Here is a 21,606-nt window from a genome sequence, read left to right as displayed (position 1 = left end):
AATGAGAAAATCTTCATGTCTACATAAACTGTAGAAAATTAGACCCTTTCTATTTCTTGGGTAAGACTGTATACATGTGTATACATGGGGCTTCATAAAAGAATCAAAACATGCTAGTTGTGTTGGAAATATAAATAGGAAAAATGAGAAAGAGACTTGCTGGAAAAAAAACCACAGATATAGGATTTAGGGTGAAGAGAGAGGTAAATATACAGTAGGCCTATAACCAGAAGCCACAAACCATATCAAATGAAAAAAAAAAAAAAATACATGTAAAGAAAAAAATGTGTGCATCTTTCTGGGGGAAAACTTCAAAGGCTATTATTTGTCAGTTACACATTTCGCAGAAAAATATTCTACATGATTATTAGCTTGTACTGCTGAAGGACTATAACCCCCACAATGCACTGCGTTTTCAACATGGCGCCTCTCATAACCGTCTAACTTGTGTCAACAAGACCAAAACGTAGCTAAAGGTGAATAGGACTGTGAAGCGAGGTTGACTCGCAATATTTCAGACAGGAGGATGAGACTGTTGTTGACAGTGATAAAACGTACCCACAAACCGCCTGTTTACACCAGTCGCCAGCGCTGTCTGAGCTCCTGTGCTAGCGGCGGCCTGTTACCTCTCCGAGATGAGGCGCTAATTTTGGGGTCCAGTCGAGAGTTGGTGCAGGGACTCGGTTCACAGGTGGAGGTGAGGACGGCCTTCGTCACTGAGGAGGAGGAGGGTGCTTTTCTACGAGAGCTGGAGCCAGGGTTAAAGAAAAAACGCTACGAATTCGACCACTGGGATGATGTAAGTCATGTTCAGAAGTACAGGCTTGAAAGTTACAACGGGTCTACATAAGTTTGTCGCGTGTTTACGTATTAAAGGTGCACGTGGAGTTGTGAAACGCACACCTGTTACTGATTCCAACAGTTAATTTAGCCCAGTTAGTACAGGCTAAAATGTTGGTACGAGTAGTTAAAGTACCACTTCGCTAAATTTCAAGGCTTATCTTTATGGATTCAAATTCAGATTATCTTTATTGGCATGACAGATGAGAAACAAGTAGGACCAAAGTAGCACAGGAAGTTAACGAACAGAAAGGTATTTTCATGCCAAAATCCTACACCATTAAAAAATAAATCTTATTCAAGAGTGTCCTTTGTTACAGCCAATGCATGTGACAAAATCATAACTTACACAAGAAGGAAACATATACATGTAGGCTAATATTAGTTAAGTTTAATTTTATACACATTTACATACCTCTAATTCTTTGGTAAACTGTTTTTACTTGTTCAACACTACATACAGTACAACCACAGGCTGTGAAATTGTTTCTGAAAATCATTTCACCAAATTTTTGAGCTCATAATTAGGAAACTAAGCTGGACACTCTTGACAAACTAACTGTTCACAAAGAGCAGTCTGTCAAAATGCTGGCCTTTAAATACTTACTGTGTACTTGTGCACTTACTTAGAGCATGAATGTATTTGAAGTGACAGTGATGCTGACTTGACGCATGCTCTGTTCACTTACCCACATTTAGGCTATTCACGGGTACCGAGAGACTGAACGTCTGAGGTGGGGGGCAGCATGTGAGGAGGTCTTGAATCGTGTCCGATCTGCTGCGTTTCCTGAGGGCAGTCCACTCCTCGGGCCTGTGCACGTTCTAGATCTGGACAAGACTGGTTACATCAAGCCTCACATAGACAGTGTCAAGGTAGGTTTCTACTTTCTTTTCTCTGTATGTACAGTGCTGCGTACAGAGGCTACATGAAAGACATTTCTAATGCATCATTTCAAAACAAGGTTAGGTTTCAAAAATATCAATATCCTCTTCACCCTGACCTTTTCTGTGATCGTCAGTTGTTATCCCAGCTGTGTTCTTCATTTCATTTTGTTTGTTTGTTTCAGTTTTGTGGCAGTACAATTGCTGGATTGAGTCTTCTATCAGACAGTATCATGCGTTTGGTGAGGGAAAACACCAGCAATGAGTGGCTGGACCTTCTGTTGCCCCGACGCTCCCTCTACATCCTAAGGTTGAGTATATTGTATACTGCACTTGATTTAAGATCAATATTTCTTATTGAACATGAATTATTTGGGTTCTTGATTACAATACAGGGATGAATGGCTGAAAATGTCTGAAGTACTGTAAATATGGAGTGCACTGTGGTTGTTTACTCTGCAGGATGCCTAACATTTATTTAGTAATGTGTTTTCATTCTGTTCTCTTGACATCTGTACAGGGACCGGGCCCGATACAACTTCACTCATGAAATCCTGAAAGATGAGGAGTCTGTGTTCAATGGACAGAGAGTGCCACGACAGCGTCGTATCTCCGTCATCTGTCGGAACCTTCCGGGCTAATTCACACATCGACTCGGCTTTACAGAACATATCTTGAATTTAAAGGATTGTGTCAGTGAACTCATTTAAGATATTAAAGCTGATATCGCTTATATTTCACAATATTATGTAGTTATGACACTTTCTATACTGTGCTATAGAGAAATATTGACTGGCACACTCACTGCTGGAAATGATATCAGCTTTAAATGTATAGAATATTTGTTTATACATATGTTTATGTAAAAGTCAGGGAGGATCCTTTGATTCTAAATTGTGTTTTTGTGTGTGACCATCACCTTGGTGTGTTCCTCGGCTTTGTGAAGCATTTGCAGTGCACTTTACCAAATAAACTAAAAGTGAACTTGAGTGCTGATTTAATTTTGATAAATACAGGTAAGAAGGAAAGCCTTTATAATTTCAGTCAGGTGTGTACTGTTCTCTTTCTGATCACAATGCTTTGAAATACACCTCCTTCCATAAGTACTGTGAGGTGATAATACACAAACAGCTTTTTAATTTTAGGTCTGATATTTAAAAAGTCTTTAATTCTGTTCTTTTTTTTCTCCCAACAAGCTCAAAATGTATCTCAAGATGCAGAACCAGGTTCAGGTCACTTTTTATTAATTACAAATTCCAACTGACTGTCCTATTAATTGTTGTCAGCTACCATTATTTGACTTTATCAGAATGTTTAAACTTAATAATGTGTGTCGCCTTTTATCTGAAATTTTCACTAGTGCTTTGTGCAATTGTCCGCACACACGGATATTTACGTTTGTGAACGTCAGTCAAAAATACATGACAACCAGTAGATGGTAGCAGCTCATTTCTGTGAATCGGGAGAGACGAAGGAGGAGTCACAAATTATCTCATGCACCTAAATCCTGCTCATTACTCGAATGTCACAAGGGGACAAAAAAAGTCACAGAAACAATACTAGTATATAGGCAGTCAAAGTACTTGTTAAACAGGACTGCCTAGGCAACACCAGTTTAAACAAACTCTCTCCATTGAGGTCCACTCTTCTTTGAGCCTTCTAACACAGGTAAGGAACATGACAGTATTAGAAACTTGAAACTTTGATGTTAGCTGAGAGTCTTAAACTATGGCAATATGGTAGCTGACTTTATGTAATCATTTGGTTCACTGCCTATTTTTACAGAAGTATATGAAGGTAATGTATTTACTTTGATCAGATTTATACACTGAGGAATATACTTTTTGGGAATATGACACATCTTTTCTGTTTTATCTTCACTTGCTTCCCTAAAGACAGCTAAGATATAGCGGATGGGGTCAGAGATCAAAGCAGGACCAATGCGTGTCCTGGTGACCGGTGGATCTGGTTTGGTCGGCAAAGCCATTGAGCATGTGGTGCAACAGGAATGTGGGAAGCGTGAGGGGGAAGAATGGATCTTCCTCTCTTCTAAGGATGCAGATCTTGTGTAAGTTGCTTCTGACACCGGAGCGTGCCTGCACACAAATTTGTCTACAATTGATGTGGTACAACACTAACAATGCCAATGCTATAGGAAGTTGATTTACATGTCCTGTCATCGATGCATGATTTTGCTGCTGCCTATCAGTCTACATCACCACTCTTGCAACCTCATGCTTTGCATCTTTTTAATATGCTGAGATGGGGTGTTTGTTTTAAGCCTGCTGGAGGAAACACAGCCAAGCTAATTGTGCTACCAATACATTCAAAAATTTTTTTTAGAATGTACGCTCTTATTCAGCTACTGTCTCTTCAACGTACTCAGATATGTAGTGTGCTGTATTTGTTGGGAATAAACAGCAGTGGAATAAAGAGCAGACGTGCCTCAGATGTTAGAAAGAGTGTTATTAAAACAGCGTGCTAAATATGAACAGAGATCTTGGGCAGACCAGGGCAGCGTTCGAGAAGCACCGCCCCACTCATGTCATCCACCTAGCTGCCAAAGTGGGAGGACTCTATCTACACATGAGAGAGAACCTGCACTTTTTGGTGAGATGATGCTGCCATATGTTAAAATGACCAATCAAAGCTGACAAGAAATGCAAACTGTAAACGGCTGCAGGAAAATCTATTTTCCCCATACAGGAAAAGTGCAGTCTATGGCAAATACCTACATTGTCTTTTAACTCTAATGACCAGTCAGTGACAGTCTCATGCATTCACAGAGGGACAACATCAAGATCAATGACAATGTACTACAGACAGCCCATGAGATGGGAGTTACCAAGGTTGTGTCTTGCCTGTCCAGTTGTATCTTCCCTGACAAAACTACATACCCCATTGATGAGACCATGGTAAGCTGCTTTTAAAACTTGTATTTACCCACTGTAGGTCATCAGAATATGAATATGTTATCTTTAGTAACCAATAACCGTAATTTAAGGGGGATTTATGTTTTTTTTAGGTAAAAACACCCAAAAATATCTGGGTGAACTCAGTTCTCAATACCTGTTTCTCTCAATGACACCAAACCCTGACAGTGATTATTAGGACACAGTATTGCTTCAGAGCCACAAACTTAAGTACAGCAATCACTTTAGCAAAGACTGTTGGTTTAACTTTGTCTTTTACTGTGATTCTCCACCCTCCAAGATCCACAACGGGCCACCTCATGACTCTAATTTTGGATACTCACACGCTAAAAGGATGATTGATGTTCAGAACAGGTAAGCAGGTGTGCAGTGCACACAGGGTTGGGCTGTGGACACATGGCTGAATACAATAAGCATTCATCTTAAAGAAAGGGCAGAGGAGGCAGGACCTGATCAGACAAGTGGTTCCTACTTTGTCTTTTGGAGTTTTTATTTAATCTACGGCTGTGCCTCTGAGGCGAAGCACAACACATTTCACAGGCTCTGCTACTGTGAAAACACCCATAATTCACTGTAATACAGTGAGCCAGGTGCACATACACCATTTGCTGCGTGCCTGCACACAAATTTGTCTACAATTGATGTGGTACAACACTAACAATGCAATGCTATAGAAGTTGATTTACATGTCCTGTCATCGATGCATGATTTTGCTGCTGCCTATCAGTCTACATCACACTCTTGCAACTCATGCTTGCATCTTTTTAATATGCTGAGATGATCAGACAAGTGTTCTACTTTGTCTTTTGATTTTTATTTAATCTACGCTGTGCTCTGAGACGAAGCACAACACATTTCACGCTCTGCTACTGTGAAAACACCATAATCACTGTAATAGTGAGCCAGGTGCACATACACCATTTGCTGCGTGCCTGCACACAATTTGTCTACAATTGATGTGGTACAACACTACTGCTCTCTTTTCACAACACTTAAATACGTGAAATGGATGCTTATGTAATGTCTGCTTAGGTAAAAGAAAGAAAACAACCACTACAAGGCTCTAAATGCTTCAACTTAACTTACATCTGATTCTTCCTTCGTGTTGTGTGTGTCTGTGTCTGTGTCTGTGTTGACAGGGCGTACTTCCAGCAGTATGGACGTCTTTACACAGCGGTCATCCCGACCAACGTGTTCGGCCCCCACGACAACTTCAGCATAGAAAACGGCCACGTGCTGTCAGCGCTCATTAACAAGACATACAAAGCCAAAAGTGCTTCTCTCTCTCACACACACATGCACACACACACTAATCCACCTTGACTGCAGACAACACATCACAGACAATAACGAGGTAACAGTCTCTTTTCTCCTGTGTCTCTCACAGAGGAAGGAACTCCTGTGAATGTGTGTGGTTCTGGAGCTCCTAGAAGACAGTTCATCTATTCCCTGGTATAGTATTTGTGTGCAAGAACCAGCTGTGTGAGAGTACACTACAAGATTAAAAAAACACGTATGTTCCAACTTCGAGAATCTTAACTTGTCAAAGTGAAAGTCTACACTGACAAAGTGCAGTTGTCTGTGTTTATTCTCAGGACTTGGGCCGTTTAATCATTTGGGTGCTGAGAGAATATGAAGAGATTGACCCCGTTATCACTTCTGGTGAGTACAGTGCAGCACTACACCCATAATGTATTATGTGCGTATGATAGGTATCTTGTGTCATCCACCGTAAGAAATGTGGAAAATTAGTTATTGCTTCAAAACACACTTCATTAATTTTTCACTGTTGATTTCATTTCAGTGGGAGAGGAGGATGAAGTCTCAATCAAAGAGGCTGTGGACATGATAGCACAAGCTCTGGACTTCAAAGGCGAAATACATGTATCCTCCAAACATTCCCCTACAATCCTACAACTGCACTTATAGACCAGTTAACAGTTTAGCTTTGGTGTAACTGGGAACTGCTAATGGATTTCCAGGAGGCTTTGTTTTTTCAGAATAAATGGTTCTATCGTCGTGGCTTGAAGTCAAACCATTTCCCCTTGACACCTCACATCAGTTTGACACCAGCCTATCTGATGGCCAGCTGAAGAAGACAGCCAGCAACGCTAAGCTAAGACGCTACCTTCCTGACTTCACCTTCACGCCCCTCAAAGAAGGTCAGAGTTCACTGTCCTGTAATGTACTACCAACTTCATGGTAGAAAATGTAAAAATTTCTACAAAATATTTCATCCTATCTGATGATGCTGTGTATGTGACAGATGAGGCAGCAGAATGAATCTGAAATTATTTATCTTACTATTTAAGACTATTTCTATAATGTATATGCTTTAAGTGATGCTTTTTTGTTGATACCTAACACAAACATGATTGACAACAATAACAAAAAGCCTCAGTGCAAGACTGTGCTTCTCAGCATACAAATGAGAAGTTTGAATTAACATTTGCATACTCAGCCCAGTGAGGGTAATGGATTTGTGTTTTTGTCTGTCCTACTAGCTATAAAGATGACCTGCGACTGGTTCGTGGCCAACTACAACATTGCCCGGACATGAAGTGACCAAAACATACTGAGCTGAAAATGAACCAACTGCATCCTGTTTATTTTAATATTACTTTGGATTTCTGTTAACAAAGTTGTATATATTCTCTAATGTAAGGGCCTCTTCAGCTTTAAGATCATTACAGGGGTTATTTTAGCTAAACTTTTCTTTAATATTTAAGGAAACATTTTATCATTCAAAATTATTTAGAAAGGGCCTGAGAAATACCATTATCTAATCACTGCAGAATAATACAAACAGTCCAGGGTAATCCCTTTCTACTTCATATGCAAATAAGGAGCAAACAAAGCACAAACAAATGGATGTCAACTGAACACCCTCCCTCCAAAAGTGCACGGAAACAATTCTACACAAAGGTGGATGTACTGTTTACTGCAGACTGAAGTATGGTCAGTACATCTCCAGAGCAATCAAAATAAAAAGAGTTTATAATTCTATAATCCTAATAATAGGGTATTTGTTTCATATTTGCAGATAACTGATAACTGTCATTTTAATTTTCTATATGAAGCATCTTTGTTCAGTTCTTTCCATGTAATAAAATCTCACATTTCCAGTGTTGGTATAATAATTTGAAAAAAACTTAAAAGCCTATTTTAACATGTCTCGAACAGGACAAAAGATCGCAAAGGACAGTAATTTTTAATGCCATAAAAACGTATATGTTGAAAGGGAGACAAAGACAAAGAGAAACTATACACACATTTTACATTTTATTAGAAAACCTTCTACCTAGGAAAAACACTGTTAAAGACTTTTCTCTCCATTTATCAAGTTCTAAGTTTTAACTGTTTACACGTGGAGAGAAATCATAGAGATTGAGCCTGTTTTTCACTCAACATTTACAAAGTTTCTGTTATTTAATGTGAGATTTCAGACTATGCAAAACAAATTCAAGATGCTTAACAAAATACCTCTTGATAAATGCCACCTGTGAAGACAGCTTCAACCTCTGATCCTGTGGCATGCCAAAACACAAGCTGTTTTAAAATGGACACAAACCTCTCTTCCAGGGGCTATGGTTTACAAAAACACCAAAACCTTTCACCTGAAGAGTGTTCACCTTTAGTCCTTCGCTCTCCGCCCCTCGCCTCCTTCAGTTATTCGGTGAGGTAGAAGTGCATTTTGTCGTTAACGTTCTTGCGCTCTGGGTTGAGGCGCTTCAGGATCTGCGCCAGCACATTGACGGTCTGCTCGCTGCTCAGACCTGTGCGCTTGGTCTGGAACTTCTTCAGCAGGTCTTTGGTGGTCATCGGTTTACGGATCAGGTAGCGCCGGACTGCCTCCTCTGTTAGCTGCACATCACTGTGGGACAGATGAATGAGAGAGAGAACACAGCTTTTATCCTGTACACCTGTAAACACCCATCCAAACTAATTCTTATTAGGCTTACGTTAAATGTCAATTTGTATTTTGTCAGCTGTTGACTGTGATCTCAGAAGAAATAAATAACATCATATTTCTTAGAGCCATAAATAAATAAAGTACCTTGAGCTGGGGGTGGATTTTCCTGAGGGAGGTTGAGGTGTACTCTTCCCAGAGGGAACAGGGCTCTGACTGCTGGGCTCCATCTTCAGCCTTTTGGCAGCTGGTGAGTCAGTGCCCGGACCCTGAGGCTGTCTCTTACCTGTAGGAGAGGGAGGTTTTAGTTGGAGTGGAAAAACAAAGGAGGGAGCTCAGGTTTTAGTTGATGGCCACATATGAAAGTTTAACATGAACACATTCTGTCTTGTGTCTTGTTTAATTGTAGTTTTGGATGGGTATGTGCATTTGTGGCATATGGGCAAACACCTTGCTCTAGCTTGCTGGCTGCAGCACGGAGTGTATTGGAGGTGGAGGCAGAGTCTATGGATGGCGTCCCAGGACGGCTGCCGGTCCTGGAGCTGCCTGCGGAGCCGCGCCCGCCTCCGCGTTTGGGAGGAGTGCGCTTCTTCTGAGAGAGGGGGAAGAAATGAAGAGATGCTTGATTAGAACAAAAAGAAAAACACTGCTAAACACATAAACACAGAACCACTCACACACTCACCACCAAACTTAATTAGCTGCTAAAACTCAACGGTATGAGCTCTGTTAGTGTGCAAAATTAGCTGCATAGTGACTGAACATATTCAGAATTTTACTGATGATCAAATGGAAGGTGATGGCCCAAAAACAAATTAATACAAATGCACATTCTGAGCATGAGCAACCTATAAAACACACTAATGTCCATTTCCTCAACCACACACACACTAAACACCATGAACAAAGCAGAGGCCGTCTCTCCCTCGATGTCGCTGTCGTCTGAGCTGTCCGACTCTCCGCTGCTGTCTGTGACACACAAATCAACAAAACTCAAATCAAGCAGCAAGGAGTACTATTTGATGTTCGTCACGTTCATCAGCGCCTCAAGTGCACATTTCGTCAAATTATCTGCACCTTTTTTCTTCTTCTTTTCCACCTGGACTGGGGTTTTCTTTCCTTCCTCCTCCTCCTCCTCCTCTTTTGCTTCCTCGTCATTCTGCTTCTCCTCCTCACTCTCCTCCTCGCTTTCGGATGCCTCATCGATCCCTACAAAGAACAAACATTTGGGACGATATGTTTTATAGACAAAATCATCAGTGTCTTCTTTTCTAAATTTCACAATAGACAGATCAGTAGTGATCAGATACCTTTAGGGAGATCTTCTCCTTTGCTGGGCTTTCCCTTTTCTGGCTCTTCGTCTGAACTGCATTTAAAAAACAAAAATACATGCTAATCAAAGATGAAACACGTGAAAGAAAGATACATATAATGTCAGTAAAGACGGGTTGTTTGTGTGCCACATCACAGTGGATCTGACCTGCTTTCATCCGACATGTAATCCACCTCTAGACCCTCGTAGTCGCCATCATCGCTGTCTTCCAAGGCCTCATTCTCATTGCCCTTTTTCTTCTTCTTCTTTGCTTTTCCTTTCCCTGTGTCTTTCTTCGCCTTTGTCTTGCTCTCTCCGTCTGCCCGATGAAGAGAGGCGTACCAAGCAATTGAGAAGAAAAAAAAAATCACATGATGAAGTTAGAGAAGATATGGACATGTATCGACGGGGTAAAGGAGTGCTGAATCTGGTGGCTGTCTTCGGTCCGTCGCAGTTTCTGCCCCCTTACCTTCCCCCATACTGCTGTCGCTGTCGTCGCTGCTCATCTCCAGGTCATCTTCCAGGTCGTGAATACGCAGGTCGCCCCCTCTGCCACCGCCCCCTTTCTTTTTCTTCTTCCCCGACTTCTCTGTCTCATCTTCCTCATCTTCGCCGCGCTCCTGCTCCCGAAGGCGCCTCTGGAGCATGATGCTGAAGTGATTCACTACCTTGTTCCTCCTGTAAGAAGATGGGAATGTCTGTCTTTACTTTTTGACAAGCCTACACCATCGGGGTAAACTCTTGCTGCACAAACAGCCACCACTTCCTTTTCCTCCCATCTCCCACCTGCCCCACTCTTCCTCAGCCTCCTCTGCGGTGAGAGTTCGGTGCTTGGCTAGTGGTGTAAAGTTGTACCAGCCATGAACAGGGAAGGCCTCAAAAGCTCCGTCAGGACACTGTGTAAAGATGTAGTAGGATGCATTTTCTGTAACACCGCCCTTCTTTAAACCTTTGAACCTGACACATACATGTACACAGACAGAGGGAGAGTGTGAATATGGATCAAACACTAGGTATTAGGTAGTGTAACTGAGAGTGAATCAGAGTGTAAAGAAGCGTCTCCCTCCTCACCTCTTGCCAGCCTTGCCATTGACCTTGAGAATCCAGGGCTGATCCTCCACTTTAAACTCACGTGTCACAATACCAAACTTCTTCCGCCGTGCTTCCTCACGCTGCTTTTTGCCAAACTCACTCCCAGCTGCACCCTCCGGTGTCTCTTCCTCCCCGTATATCCGCCGGGCACTCATGTCTCTCTCCATACGAGCCTGGAAAGAGAGACCATACTGTATTTTCTGTATTCTTTGATTTCTCTCAGTACTGACCCTGTGCTAGACGCGCCAATATGAAGCCCACCTGTGTCCATGCTGAACAGTTGACTCGGTCTCCTGCATTGAAAGCCATGATGTTGTACTTCTTGCTGGTGTTTCTATGGAGCAAACAAAAACATAAACAAAAAGTTATTCTTTAAAAAAAAAAAATTTCTACTGAGGGTAGTGGGAATAGTTGCTGGATCATAACTAAACACCTACAGAAAAACACCAACACCAGCATTCACTCCTTCAGTATAAGCTCCTCACTCTACAGACGCCACTCATAAGAGTTCATCTTGAAGTGATTCATATATTTTACTGCAAACGGCTGCAAAGCACAAGTAACTGCTTCTGTTTTTATCACCACTTCTCTTTTTGTCAGACATGTAATCCTTCTGGCTGTTCCCTCTCAGTTGTAATTATAGAACAAAGTGGTGATACATCAGAAGGATTGTCCCAACACTTTTCTGTGGCTATCTGTATGTCAGTCCATGTTACTCACTTGGGGACTCGCACAGTGTATTCTGTGGCTGAGGAACTGCTGCTCCCCTGCAAAACAAACAGATCCAGATGATTTCTTTTAGAGAACTTTGTCTCAGCACTTTGTTTTTCTTAAATATAATGCACTTTGAAGGATATGTGGTACCAAACAGAACAGTGACAGGCTGATGTGAACAATAGTAACTAAAGACATTACCATATGTGAAAGCTATGCACAAAAACAGATACTATACACTTGGATGACATGGGAATTTAAGTTAGACTTTGTCACAGAGTACAGTGAGAACTTACCAGTGAAGTCATGGTTGGTCACCTCTCTCTCTGGATTTACTCACATCAACAGCTGCTTCCCACTGGTTGGATGTACTATAATTAAAAAAAAAAAAACCTGTGTTAACAATAGGAATAACCAGGTTAAATGTGAATTAAAGACAAAGTGCCCACAGAGCTAACTAATCAGTATGTGTACGGTTACTTAGCAGCTGCCTACAGAGTGCTGATGTAGGTAAAACTCTATATACTATATTTGTTGGGAGTAGCAATGAGCTACAGTGAACGAGATGACAACTCTCATTACAAAGTACATTTAATCCATTTTAGCAGCACCAGAGAACAGCGACTCTCCGCTTTTATTAAGTTAATTGACTTAAACTATTAATATAGCAGTCAGTGAACACAATATAACAGTTGATAACGTCTGAAAGACACTGTACTGTTACCTTTAGCTCCTGATGCTAAAATAAACAGCAGCTACAAGTTTAGCTACAGTCTACGGCGCCTGCTAACAATTAGCAGGAAATCACAGCGTCAAACTCACGGTGCGTTTATGTGAAATGAAAGGACGAGCAGTTAAAGGCTGTAAAAACCGGTATAAATCTAAAGTATTACGACACTAAACAGAAACAAATATTCTCGTTGATTTACCGCTGCGCGCACTCCTACTGAACTCGTTCTGTTAACTTATGTAGTCGACAAGAAACTGAGACTAGTAACGTTGGTTCCTAGCAACCCACTTCACCTCCCTTTTCGTTGTGTTGGTTACTCGTGTGGGCTCGAGTTGGCCCTACTTTTAAGCCAGCTACTGTTTTTCACGGGGAAATGCCATTATTGTGACCACTAGAGCAATGAATGAATTTTTACAATACTGTTCACTTATTTCGTTTCTAACTCCTCCAGTTTGATGGTATTATCTTGAATGTACCAGAACTCCACACGGTAACTTCCATCCTTTGTTATGCAGTGGTCTAAAAACGCAACAACTCTTCTATCTACGGTAAAAGAACAAGTTACAATGTGCGTTTGCATCGATACTAAGCACAGACGCAGACCTGTGCATTTTCACCGGGGTGGAAACAGCTAATTTATGTAAGAGACCAAACACTGAAATCTCGGACAGAGGCTGACGTCTGCAGAATTACAGTTTAGGGGGTTCTCTAGCGAAAAACAATCCTGTCAGAAGTGGGATTCGAACCCACGCCTCCAGAGGAGACTGCGACCTGAACGCAGCGCCTTAGACCGCTCGGCCATCCTGACTACAAAACGTAATAGGTATCACGACCTTCCACTGAAACGAAACCGCCATCTAGTGGCCCCAGCATAGCATTACAACACATGTGTAAATGTGTCAAATTAGCGTAAGTCACTGCACGACTCATTTCTTGTTGACATTCTTTAAAATCACTTTCCCCAAGTATAAATACGTTCATTCCCGTTAATAAGCTACTTCCGTCTGAGTTGATACATTGCCCAAAGAGAAACGCAGCTGGTGATTCCCGTATGACTGTTTGACGATTGGCTAGACTTGCACCTACAGAGGCCTTTAGTCGCCTGTGTTAGTTACCATCAAAGACCCTAGCAGTTCTCTGAGGGGCTTCACTCCAATAACAGAAGTAATAATAAAAGAGGAATACGTGATACTGGACGATGAAGCTTCTAGAAATAAGTGAGACAATGGTAAATGGTCACGTTACATTTTTTTTTTACAAATTATAACAATTATAACATTACATTATTACAATTATAACAAATACTAATGTTATAGATTGTGACAATCACAATTAGCTAAGCAGCAGCAATTCAGCGCAATGTTGCAGTTTCTCACTGTAGCCACTGGAGGGGGTTTTACAAACACAAGTTAATCATCAATTACAACTAGCGTCAAGGTAGACACACAACTATATGAAGGCTTCCTGTGTGACTTTCAAAATAAAATAATCGCAAGAGATAGTAGTGTTTCTAATATTCTTGCAAGTAAGTAAATTGTTATGAGCAGTTTATTTTTCCAAGTTTATTATTCTTATTATTATTGTTCAGTTGTCAGCTCCCTCCTTCCTAGGTTTGTGGTCTCTGATGTGTTTTCACTGCTGTTAACGATGACCACAATAAGAACAGTCCTCTTTCTTTTTGGTAGCATTAACACATAACCTTACACAAGTTGTATATCATTGTGTTTTCTAGGTTAGAGAGGAACACATCAAATGGCTGATAAGTTTTCCGATAAGGAAAAATCTATGCATGATATCAGGGACCATTTTAACAACAACATTCACAATTATTTTAGTGTTTTTCTGTTTCTTTTTATGCTTTGTGTGTGTGTGTGTGTGTGTGTGTGTGTGTGTGTGTTATTTCTGGATGATGTCACTTGGAGATGACACAAAAAGCAAAACAAGATGTGAAGTATCATCATCATTATTGTCATGATTTTCTCGTGTGAGTTTCATCTGGTTATTTAATTGGTCACCTTTTTCATCATGCATTATAATGTATGTAAGTAGATAGCTTTGGGGACTTTCTAATACATGAGTGACTAAAATATCAAATACAGTCAATAGTAATATGGTCTGGTATCAGTCCAAAAGTTTTCAAGACACAGAGTGCAGGACAACATACACTCACAGCGCTGATTAATTTCTAGTTTGTAGTTAAGATGGTTTCTGTGAGATGGTTCCTTTCTGAATGGAAAGACAAAACATCACACATCAGCCTTCAAATTCATCTACCAGATTTGTTACAAAAACAAAGAAGAACCTCACACCACTGTTGCTTGTGAACAACTGAGTCCTCCTTTTATTCTCAGTGATGGTAATATTGCTCATTACCAATTAACCTGCTAACACGTGGAATGTTCCATGTATTTTTTGAGCATTCCACAACTTTCTTAGTCTTTTCTTGCCCATGTCCCAATTATGTCCCAAAAAGTGCAGGCATCAAATTCAGAATGTGTATATATAAAACTAAACAACAAACAAACAAAAAACAATAAAGTTTATCAGTTTTAACATTAAATATCTTGTGTTTGTGATGGATTCAACTGACTATATGTTGAAACGGATTTGCTAATCACTGTATTCACTACTTTACCCTTTTTTGGAGTTGGGGTTTGTAGTTTGTGTATAGTTATGCAAAAGTACTGCAGTGTGCCACTCAGAGCTCTTTCCCCTCCCCATGTTTTGACATAAGCCTTAAGCATTAACCCGTATAGCCTCTCCATCACAAACTAGTGAATTTGCATAGTTTTTTTGCATTTGTACTAAACCTTGTAAAAACAGCTTTTGTTTGCTGTGCAAATTTAAAAAATGTACATATATGTAGGGTTAAGCAGTAGCGATTGATCTTTGGCAGAGTGGGACCTGTCAAGATGAACTGCTGTACCTTTTCACTTCTCCTGGGTGAGTTAGTTCATATTTTCTATACAGTGGCAAAAAGTAAGTGAACGGGATAATCTACTATCTTTATCATCTTTATTGAACACAAACACTAACCATTCACAGTGCTAATGGAAAAGGTAAGTGAATCCTTGGATTTAATAACTGGTTGGCCTCAAACAAGCAACAACCCTAAACAAGCAGTTGCAGTAGCTGTGGATCAGACCTTCAGGAGGGATTTTGGACCATTCTTCTTAATGGAATTGCCATAGCTCTGGTGTGAACAGCTCTTTGAGGTCTTTCCACAGCATCTCTATTGGGTTCAGGTCTGTGTCAGGCTCAGGCATTCAACTTCTATTGAGGTTCAGAAGCCACCCTTACATTATCACCTGAGGTCACTTAATTGACTCATTTTCTCCTTGATGACGATGAGCTGTCCAGGTCCTTATGAATAGCCCAATCAAAATATTCAGTTATATCAAAATATATAGTGTTTTTCATTTCTAACCTACACCTTCAATCTTGTTTCATCAATTGAACTCCAGGTTTTCTAAATCCTGAACTTATTGTTATTGATGTCATTAGCTTCTGCATTCACATACTTTTTCCAAATGACACTGTGAAGGTTTGAATGATGTATTCAGTATGGATATGAACAATATAATTATGTATGTGTTATTAGGTAAAATAATTGTGTTTGTTCATAATTCTAATTTAGATGAAGATATAACCATATTTTAAAATAGATACACTAAAATACAAAAATTCATGTAATTTCAAAGGGTTCGCTTACTTTCTCTTGCCACTGTAGCTGATAATGTAAAGTAAGTAAGTAAAACTAGAGATCATTTAGTGAGTGTATACCTTCACTTAGTACAAACCTGCACAATCCTCCAAAATTGCTATTTTAATATCAGCATCTGGATTCAGATCTGCATCCAGAGTAATGGAAAATCAGGATAAATGTCATTTTTTTAAAAAGCAAATGTATATAAATTTTAAAAGTTAAAAAATACTTTTTTGTGCAAGTACTGTAGACTGAAATATAAGCATTTTGAACCACAAAATGTTGTTATAATGTACAGTATGTTGTTGTGACAAATTCTGATATAACTTATTTTTCTTACTATTATTATTTACTATGAGATGCCTTTTAAAAGTACAGATGCCTGTTTCTTGTCACCAGTTATAGCATCAAGCTATTTTCTGTAACAGTCTTGCATAGAGCAATAATACATGTTTTATTTAATCCTTTTTCAGATTATGTGAGAAGACTTCAAAGAGGGCATTAAAATTAGGCTTCTGTGTATATGCAATGTATGTATCATGTTGAGAAGTGTACGTTTTGTTGAACAGCTGACAGTTATAATTAGAAACAATATCTCTTTTTTGTGCTTCATAGGTTCATTCTTCATCCTTGGCCATTGTGTCTTTCCCCCTGGTATGGATTGTGTTAAATTGTAAACATCAGATACAGATTGTGGCTACAGGTTCTTTACATGTATGGTCATTGATTACTGACATTCAGTAAGTTTTGTTGTTCTGTGCAGGTTCTTGTGATGGATACACAAACATAACTGAACCATGGCGCAACATTTTATTTATATCATCATCCTTCCCTGGTTACCCAAAGGGTGATGGCCATCTTGTTAATATGTGGTGGCGCTTCACAGGGATCAGTGGAGACAGACTCAATGAAGGGTGCTATGGTGGCCCTAAGGGTGGAACCCACTATCCTATGTATGTATCAATATCCTATCCAACAACTGAATCTGAAACTCCAACAACAGGAAATGCATATGGTACTGCTGGAGCTTGTCCTTCTCATTACTTTGGAATCAATGTGGCCCTGTGTCCTGGAGGATTCTACATATACAAACCATTAAGTCACTCACGTACTGATATGGGCTATATAACCTGTAAGGAACTACTACTTACTGACATCCTTTCCTTCACATTGACATGTTTTATTCAATAATGCGCTGCTAACTGCAGAAGAGAACTTCTTTTATCTTTTCACTACCATTTGTTTGTTTGTTTCTATGTGTTTGTGTGTTATCTCTCTTTGTGTGTTATCTCTGTTTAGTTCATTCTGAGTGTAAACCAGATGTCTGCGGACCACTTGCTGAGTGTAAATCAGGAGGAGGCTGTGCTTGTGTTAGTGGGTATGAAATCCCTTCAGGACACTTACCCTCACCAGATTCATATGGCTGTGTTGGTAAGTATATTTTATTTCATCTAAACTATTGTGAATCACAGTTGAATTTATAATGATCTATCTCCTTATCTCTTGCCGGTAGTACATTAGGATGCTTCATTTATGCTTATAGTCTCATTTTTTGAGCATGTACTGTACTCCCCACCTTAAACTCCTGTCTGTAACATCTTTTGGCAGACATAGATGAGTGTCAGAGGACTTCAGGAATTTGTGGTCCTTATTCCAATTGTACCAACACCCTTGGATCGTACTTCTGTACCTGTCTGCATGGATTCAACGCCACAGATCCAGCATTACCAACTGGAAAATCCAACCCATGCATAGGTAGTATTTTGTCTCACTGTCAATCTCACATTCATGTATCTCTGTTAAGTTTCAGTGGCATTATTTAATACGTCACTTTTTTCCTTAATAGATATTGACGAGTGTCTTGACAACATTTGTGGAGATGATGGGACCTGTCTCAACAAACCAGGAAGTTTTGAGTGTGAATGTCATAAAGGCTACCACATTGACCTTGACGCAACTCCTTTTTGCCAAGGTCTGTTGACAATAACATTATACACTGGATAAAAAATATTCTTTTTGTGTGTGTGATCTCTAAGCCAATACCAAATACACATCTTACTTGAACTGAGATGCCCACCTGTTCAGCTGTTAGTGTCACAATGTATGTACAGTAACTCTCCCTCAAGAGCAAGACTCAAAATACTTGATTTCTTCCACTCAGGTCAGTGAACAACATCCCACTTTCACTACACAGTGAGGAAGAAACATGGTTCCTTGCTTTTACTTAGGGGTAAAACCACATATTAGCAACACATCCTGACCCTTTTTCCATAGCTAATGTGTTAACTGTTCTTTATTTAGACATTGATGAGTGTTTCAACTCCACCATCTGTGGCCCTGACTCTGTCTGTACCAACACACCTGGCGCTTATACCTGTGCGTGTCAACTAGGCTACGCAGCAACTCAACCAGACCAGGAACCCAGCGAGACCAACATCTGTATTGGTATTTGCACGGATGGTTTTCAGATGCAAGGGGGTTTTTCAGCATCTAGAAACAGATGGAAAACTAACATCTGTTTTATTGTTTCACTTGTGTATCTTTTATTTGGCAGATGTTGATGAGTGTGTCAAAGATGCTACCATCTGTGGTCCTGATGCCAACTGCACTAACTCAATCGGATCTTATATCTGCACCTGCTTCCCTGGCTATCGGGTAAACAGCCCAGGTGTGATAGCCAGCACATCCAACCCATGTACAGGTGCGTGTGCACTACTGAGTTATTATTTTACTGTTGTATATTCTACTTTTACTATCTTTAAATGTGTGTTTACTTGCTCTACAGATATAGACGAGTGCAGTGAGACACCAGGAATATGTGGTAAACTCACTGTGTGCACTAATGCACCAGGGTCCTTCTATTGTTCTTGTCCGGATGGATTCTACCCATCAACTGGAATTTTGTGGATACTGGGTACCTCATTTTGTCAAAGTAAGAATTTGGTGCAGTCGGTTGTACTATATACTGTATACAGTGATTTTTCTGATGTGCTGGATGACCTGCACATGCTGACTTTTTCATTTTCTCTCACACTGATCCAACAGGTCTTAAAGATATTCTAGATGAGATAAAACCTCCAGAGGTAAATATTATTGGCAAAGTCAGAACATTTTCCTAGCCAACCAATTTTGCAAACACAAAGACATGTAAGATAATACAGTATATCATTAAAACCGACAAAATGTGTATCTTAGGCTTTTGCCTTAATTAAATGTAGGATTTATTGATTTATTGGATTTATCTTAGGGATAGATCCATGTTACCCATGAAACAAGGCAGTTAACCTGACAAATTACACATGTCTTATACCGACTTATACAGAGACATCTTTTCAATAGTAGCATCTTTGTGTGGTTAGCACCACACATAGATGCACTAAACCACCACACTTGTAATTTGAAGTAGGTAGAGCTGAAAATGTTGGGATATTTCATGTTGGATAAATGTTAATAATATTTGCCAAAAATATGTCAAAGTTTGAACACTTTACACTGCAAACTACATTCCAATATTTAAGATGAGGGCATGCTTTTGTATTTTCTGCAGGGACAGACAAAAGAGAGAGCTTTCCTTGGCAACATGGATGAACAACTGAAAAACAATTCTGGCATAACCTTACCAGGACCAGTAAGTGGAAACATAGAGTGGTGGTCCCCCTTTAGAGACCCTTACAAAGACAAGAATGTAACTGCTAAAATTAATCGGTTTTAACTGGTTTCATTAAAACAACAAGCTTTATTACTAAATAACAAGCTAGCATTACTTTATTCTTCCCCCTCTCTTTTTTCTGCTTTCTCTACAGACTGTGGCAAACAGCTTCTCAGCATCTATGGTACATTTTGTTTCATAAATAACCTCTGTCACTGTACTGTAACAGTGCAGTCTATGGGGGATGTTTTTTAAAATATTGATTTGTGTTTGTATCACCAGCCAGATCAGTTATTTATCACAAACATTTTAATTGTTAAAGGAAGTGTCAGGTGTTGGACCACGTGCCAAGTCAGTCGAGAGTAAGTAGTGAAGGTGACGGGGAGACCGGCAGTGTGATTCTGGGCATCTCAGATCTTTTAGTGTCAGCGATGGTGCAGCCAGGTCAGAACCAAACCAAAACAACCGTGAAGAGTTCAACAGTGGGTAAGATAGGTTAATCTTACCCTACTGTAGACATTTACTGTATACACACTGGGTAGATATTAAATCAATCATCTGTGTGTTAGATTTAAGTATCGAAACTATCGGACCTGGAAACAACAATGGAGAGAGCCCCATTCTCTCAGCTAATGGCAACACCATGCAGATCAACCTGGACAGTATGGCCCAAAACAATAATGGTGAGAAAAAGCTCACAATTAAAAAGATGATGGCGATTAACAAAGCATAAAGAATTATACCAGCAATGTTGTATCTATATACAATTAGATATATTTCTGCTTTGCTTTTACACCTTTTGCACCTTTTATGTGATCATTGTGTGCTTAGGATAGATTAATTTTAAAGGTGACTCTAATACAGTAGAGAATCTCAAGAAAATCAGCATGCACAATGTGAAATACATATTCACAAACCTTAAACAAAATGCTGTGATGTTATAGGTGTTGATTATCTCCACCATGTGGGCATTCCCAGGTTCTGCAGCAGCTGCCTTCATGATATTAAATGGGATGGAGAGTCTTCTTAGTCATCAATACTTTGAAACTGAAAACAGGACAGAGATGAACTCTGATGTTATCACTGCAATCTTGCCTTTAATGAACAACACCAACCTCACAGAGCCTGTCAATTTTACCATCCATCACAAGAAGGTGGTGCACAATTCATCTATCCATCTACTTTTTTAAAGATAAAATGTGGTGTGTGATCTTTCAACATATCTATCAATCTCTGTTTGTCTGGTTCCATCAGGCAGTACCTGAATCTGGTTTGGTAACCTGTGTGTACTGGGAGGACAAAACACAGGAGACAGGAGTGGAGGAAGGGAGTGAAAAAGGAGGAGAAAAGACTAAGACTATGCGTTGGTCAGTAGAGGGCTGTTGGGTTGCATACACTAATGAAAACTACACAGTGTGCAGCTGCTCTCATCTCTCCACATTTGCCCTCATCCTGCAGATAGGGGAGGTATGTTAGATTTGTGTGTGAATACGTATTTGCTAATACAGATTCCCACACCTGACGTCAGGTTGATCACAGAATATGTTTGCCTATGTGCTGTCTCTTTTCAGCCTCCACCAGAGAATCCTTTCTTAGACTGGCTGAACCGGATGTGTGTGATGGTTGGACTATTCTTCTTTGCGTTAGCTGTCCTCACCTTCCTCCTGTGTAGCTGGAACCCCAAGATCAACCACACAGCCCGTCTTCACCTCTGTCTCAGCCTGGGCTTATCTCATCTACTGCTGCTGTGGAATGACAGATATCTTGAACATAAGGTACAGTAAGATTAAGAGTTAAGTTTTTGTTTTTCTTAAATGTAACCCAATTCGAGATAACTA

At 40.0% G+C, this 21,606-nt stretch overlaps 4 protein-coding genes and 1 non-coding gene across 7 annotated transcripts; 3 read left to right on the top strand and 2 right to left on the bottom strand.

Annotated features, from left to right (window-relative positions):
- The first annotated feature begins 405 nt into the window (after window positions 1–405).
- alkbh7 (alkB homolog 7) lies at window positions 406–2,421 on the top strand. Its single transcript, XM_018672376.2, has 4 exons — window positions 406–799; window positions 1,540–1,713; window positions 1,908–2,032; window positions 2,243–2,421. The coding sequence occupies exons 1-4, from the start codon at window positions 527–529 to the stop codon at window positions 2,361–2,363; spliced, it is 693 nt and encodes a 230-aa protein (XP_018527892.1). The 5' UTR covers window positions 406–526; the 3' UTR covers window positions 2,364–2,421.
- A 470-nt stretch (window positions 2,422–2,891) lies between these two features.
- LOC108880705 (GDP-L-fucose synthase) lies at window positions 2,892–7,788 on the top strand. Its single transcript, XM_051073896.1, has 10 exons — window positions 2,892–3,790; window positions 4,218–4,332; window positions 4,509–4,637; window positions 4,936–5,009; window positions 5,795–5,928; window positions 6,043–6,107; window positions 6,251–6,317; window positions 6,460–6,539; window positions 6,718–6,817; window positions 7,160–7,788. Exons 1-10 carry the CDS (start codon window positions 3,636–3,638, stop codon window positions 7,213–7,215), a joined length of 975 nt encoding a protein of 324 aa, XP_050929853.1. The 5' UTR covers window positions 2,892–3,635; the 3' UTR covers window positions 7,216–7,788.
- Window positions 7,789–7,924: 136 nt separating this feature from the next.
- gtf2f1 (general transcription factor IIF, polypeptide 1) lies at window positions 7,925–12,703 on the bottom strand. Of its 3 annotated transcripts, none has more exons than XM_018672344.2 (14): window positions 12,613–12,703; window positions 11,980–12,054; window positions 11,690–11,736; window positions 11,231–11,303; window positions 10,949–11,142; window positions 10,664–10,834; window positions 10,347–10,555; window positions 10,046–10,196; window positions 9,876–9,931; window positions 9,643–9,774; window positions 9,464–9,534; window positions 9,016–9,157; window positions 8,713–8,851; window positions 7,925–8,529 (listed from the first exon to the last, which is right to left on the bottom strand). In XM_018672344.2, exons 2-14 carry the CDS (start codon window positions 11,989–11,991, stop codon window positions 8,325–8,327), a joined length of 1,602 nt encoding a protein of 533 aa, XP_018527860.1. In that variant the 5' UTR covers window positions 11,992–12,054; window positions 12,613–12,703; the 3' UTR covers window positions 7,925–8,324. The 3 variants fall into 3 exon arrangements, with proteins under 3 accessions (XP_018527860.1, XP_018527841.1, XP_018527850.1); XM_018672325.2 differs by having other exon boundaries at window positions 12,408–12,657; XM_018672334.2 differs by having other exon boundaries at window positions 12,506–12,656.
- A 435-nt stretch (window positions 12,704–13,138) lies between these two features.
- Window positions 13,139–13,221, bottom strand: trnal-cag (transfer RNA leucine (anticodon CAG)). The gene has a single exon. It is a non-coding gene; the product is annotated as a tRNA-Leu (tRNA).
- Window positions 13,222–20,691: 7,470 nt separating this feature from the next.
- Window positions 20,692–21,552, top strand: LOC127143023 (adhesion G protein-coupled receptor E3-like). Its single transcript, XM_051074068.1, has 3 exons — window positions 20,692–20,922; window positions 21,023–21,235; window positions 21,340–21,552. Exons 1-3 carry the CDS (start codon window positions 20,731–20,733, stop codon window positions 21,550–21,552), a joined length of 618 nt encoding a protein of 205 aa, XP_050930025.1. The 5' UTR covers window positions 20,692–20,730.
- Window positions 21,553–21,606: the final 54 nt, after the last annotated feature.

This window comes from Lates calcarifer, linkage group LG11, assembly GCF_001640805.2.
Source record: "Lates calcarifer isolate ASB-BC8 linkage group LG11, TLL_Latcal_v3, whole genome shotgun sequence".
In the NCBI taxonomy this organism is placed as follows: Eukaryota; Metazoa; Chordata; class Actinopteri; family Centropomidae; genus Lates; species Lates calcarifer.
Note: the sequence above shows the minus strand (reverse complement) of the source record. Positions and strands in the feature narration are given on the sequence as shown.

Coding starts and splice junctions, on each gene's coding strand:
- alkbh7 (XM_018672376.2), top strand. CDS start 527: ATGAGACTGTTGTTGACAGTGATAAAACGTACCCACAAACCGCCTGTT. Junction 800..1,539: donor AATTCGACCACTGGGATGAT/GTAAGTCATGTT, acceptor ACCCACATTTAG/GCTATTCACGGGTACCGAGA. Junction 1,714..1,907: donor CTCACATAGACAGTGTCAAG/GTAGGTTTCTAC, acceptor TGTTTGTTTCAG/TTTTGTGGCAGTACAATTGC.
- LOC108880705 (XM_051073896.1), top strand. CDS start 3,636: ATGGGGTCAGAGATCAAAGCAGGACCAATGCGTGTCCTGGTGACCGGT. Junction 3,791..4,217: donor TCTAAGGATGCAGATCTTGT/GTAAGTTGCTTC, acceptor AAATATGAACAG/AGATCTTGGGCAGACCAGGG. Junction 6,108..6,250: donor GACAGTTCATCTATTCCCTG/GTATAGTATTTG, acceptor GTTTATTCTCAG/GACTTGGGCCGTTTAATCAT.
- gtf2f1 (XM_018672344.2), bottom strand. Junction 10,556..10,663: donor GCTGAGGAAGAGTGGGGCAG/GTGGGAGATGGG, acceptor ATCTTCTTACAG/GAGGAACAAGGTAGTGAATC. Junction 9,775..9,875: donor AGGAGAAGATCTCCCTAAAG/GTATCTGATCAC, acceptor TGTTCTTTGTAG/GGATCGATGAGGCATCCGAA.
- LOC127143023 (XM_051074068.1), top strand. CDS start 20,731: ATGTGGGCATTCCCAGGTTCTGCAGCAGCTGCCTTCATGATATTAAAT. Junction 20,923..21,022: donor TTACCATCCATCACAAGAAG/GTGGTGCACAAT, acceptor TGGTTCCATCAG/GCAGTACCTGAATCTGGTTT. Junction 21,236..21,339: donor TCATCCTGCAGATAGGGGAG/GTATGTTAGATT, acceptor GTCTCTTTTCAG/CCTCCACCAGAGAATCCTTT.